This window comes from Otolemur garnettii, unplaced genomic scaffold, assembly GCF_000181295.1.
Source record: "Otolemur garnettii isolate 467f Iridium unplaced genomic scaffold, OtoGar3 scaffold00172, whole genome shotgun sequence".
NCBI classification, from domain to species: Eukaryota; Metazoa; Chordata; class Mammalia; order Primates; family Galagidae; genus Otolemur; species Otolemur garnettii.
This window is the reverse complement of record NW_003852567.1, coordinates 3002863-3005926: the sequence shown is the minus strand read 5'-3', so window position 1 is coordinate 3005926 and position 3064 is coordinate 3002863. Positions and strand designations below refer to the sequence as shown.

General features: G+C 43.7%; 1 protein-coding gene across 1 annotated transcript in view; it reads left to right on the top strand.

Annotated features, from left to right (window-relative positions):
* Positions 1–3064, top strand: part of DNAJA1 (DnaJ heat shock protein family (Hsp40) member A1) — a 14280-nt gene that overhangs the window by 5282 nt on the left and 5934 nt on the right. The window contains exon 5 of the mRNA XM_012811656.2: positions 1–157. Within this exon, the coding sequence (XP_012667110.1) occupies positions 1–157 (157 nt within the window). The remainder of the gene's footprint in view (positions 158–3064) is intronic.

The following is a 3064-nucleotide window of genomic DNA, read 5'->3' as shown; positions in this document are numbered from 1 at the left end:
CATCAGATAGGACCTGGAATGGTTCAGCAAATTCAGTCTGTGTGCATGGAGTGCCAGGGCCATGGAGAACGGATCAGTCCTAAAGATAGATGTAAAAGCTGCAATGGAAGGAAGATAGTTCGAGAAAAGAAGATTCTGGAAGTTCATATTGACAAAGGTGAGTTCTGTCCCCACTTCTCATGATGCAGTCTTGAATACCATGACAGGTTCATTAACACTACCTAATTTTTGATTAGCTATCTTTAGGTTATGCATGATCCTATTGTGAGATATAATTCTTAGCTACATAGTCAACGTTCTTCCTTTCAGACTTATTTTTTGCACATTTGTGTTACTCTTAAGAGAATATTTTAGGGATTGCCTTACAGGATCATCTTTCTAATATCCGTGATGATGTAAATGATTGAATAGTGTTCCAAATTAAACTCTCCGTTAAACCATAGTTCTTTAATTTAAAAAAAAAAAAAACACCCTCTCTACAGATTCTCTTTTTTTTTGAGACAGAGCCTCAAGCTATCCCCCTGGGTAGAGTGCCTGTGGCATCACAGCTCACAGCAACCTCCAACTCCTGGGCTCAAGTGAGTCTCCTGCCTCTGCCTCCCAAGTAGCTGTGACTATAGACGCCCACCACAACGCCTGGCTATTTTTTGGTTGCAGCCGTCGTTGTTTGGCAGATCCGGGGCTGGATTCGAACCTGCCACCTTAGGTGTATGTGGCTGGTGCCTTAGCTGATTGAGCCACAGGCGCCACGCCTCTACAGATTCTTAATTTCCTTAGGTGAAGTGATGTCCATACTTTGAAAAAGCTCTTGGGCTTAGCCAATTCTCTTGCCTTAGTCTCCCAAGTAGCTGGGACTACAGGCACCTGCCAGAACGCCCGACTATTTTTTTGTTGTAGTTTGGCCGGGGCCAGTTTCAAACCCAACACCCTCGGTATGTAGGGTGCCAGCCTTGAACCCAGCCCCAGCCAAACTGCAACAAAAAAGTAACCGGGCATTGTGGCAGACACCTGTAGTCCCAGCTACTCAGGAGACTAAGGCGAGAAAATCATGTAAGCCCAAGAGCTGGAGGTTGCTGTGAGCTGTGATGCCATGGCATTCTACCAAGGGCAACAAAGATAGACTCTGTCTCTAAAAAAAAAGAAAAATTGTATAGACTAAACCTGCCACTTCCTACCCTTTAGACTCCAGATTATAAACTATAAAACTTGGGTTGTTATTTTTATTTTTTTCCATAGGGTTTGATTGTTTTGTCAATTTTTAATTTTACTTTTGTTATGAAAATATTTTAAAATGTACAGCGGTACATTATATTCATTGTAGAAATAACACCACAGAAAATTTCAGTCTCTATTTCTGTGAAATGCGGTAATCATCTTTGTAAGTTTACTAAAATGAAACTAGTATTCTGCTGAACTATTCGTAGTATTTCATTAACTTGAAACTCTGTTGGGGTTTTTTTGTTTGGAGGGGGCTTGGTAGGTTTTGGAGTGTTGTTTTGTTTGTTGTTTGTGAAGATGGACAGTGTCTCTTATTTCTGGTGTTGTCATCATAGCTCTATGCAACCTCAAATTCCTGAATTCTAGGCATCCTCATTGCTCAGCCCCTCCAGAGTAGTTAGGTCTAAAGGCACAGACAACCATGTCCAGCTTGTTTCTCTATTCTATGGAGACAAGGTCTCACCATTGAGTTTAAGTTTTTAGGTCTTTTTTTTTTTTCTTTTTTTGAGACAGAGCCTCAAGCTATCCCTCTGGGTAGAGTGCTGTGGCCTCACAGCAACCTCCAACTCCTGGGCTCAAGCGAGTCTCCTGCCTCAGCCTCCCAAGTAGCTGGGACCACAGGTGCCCGCCACAACGCCCGGCTATTTTTTGGTTGCAGCCGTCATTGTTGTTTGGCAGGCCCGGGCTGGATTCGAACCCGCCACCTTAGGTGTATGTGGCTGGCGCCTTAGCCACTTGAGCCACAGGCGCCAAGCCTTTTTTTTCTTTTTGAGACAGCCTCAAGCTGTTGCCCTGGGTATAGTGCTCTGTCATCACAGCTCACAGCAACCTCCAACCTCTTGGCTCAAGCAATTCAATTCTCCTGCCTCTGCCTCCCAAGTAGCTGGGATTACAGGGGCCTGCCACAATGCCCGGCTATTTTTTTGGTTGCAGCCATCACTGTTTAGCTGGCCTAGGCTGAATTCAAACCCGCCAGCTCAGGTGTATGTGGCTGGCCCCTTAGCCACTTGAGGCACAGATGTGGAGACACTTTTTTTTTTTTTAAGAAACAGAGTCTCACTTTGTCACTCTTGGTAGAATGCTATGGCATCACAGCTCACAGCAACCTCCAACTCTTGGAGGTTGATGCTCATTATTAACAGTTCAGGTTGAGTGCAGTGGCTCACACCTATAATCCTAGCTAGCACTTTGGGAGGCTGGGGTGGGAGAACTGAAACCAGAAATTCAAGACCAGCCTAGGCTGGGTTGGTGCCTGTAGTTCAGTGAGTAGGGCACTGGCCCCACATACTGAGGGTGGCAGGTTCGAACCTGGCCCCGGCCTAACTGTAACCAAAAAATAGCTGGGCATTGTGGCAGGCACCTGTAGTCCCAGCTGCTCGCTAAGGCAAGAGAATCGCCTAAGACCAGGAGTTAGAGGTGGCTATGACCACCGCAGCACTGTACCTAGGGCAACAAAGTGAGATTCTTGTCTCAACAACAAAAAAAAAAGAACTGAATAATTTGTGGAAGAATGGATATGGTTGAGTTTTGCTTCAAAGTATGTGGGAACAGTGGATAGAGGGTATAATACATGAAATATTTCATGAGTTTTAATAGCCACTAAATCTAAATTGATGAATATATAAGAATTAATTATACTGCTATAGGTTCCATTTATCTAGTTTTAATATTTTTTATTTAAGAAGTGAAACGAGATTGCTCATTTTAGGTGATCATTGGTTCAGGAAAAATCAGAATGAGATAATACTCCACTGTAATTGGCAAACACAGGTTTTTTTACATGAGTTCTTTGAAGAGATTTTGTTCATGCCTTCTGTCATCTGGGCTAGACTGCAGTGGTGTCATA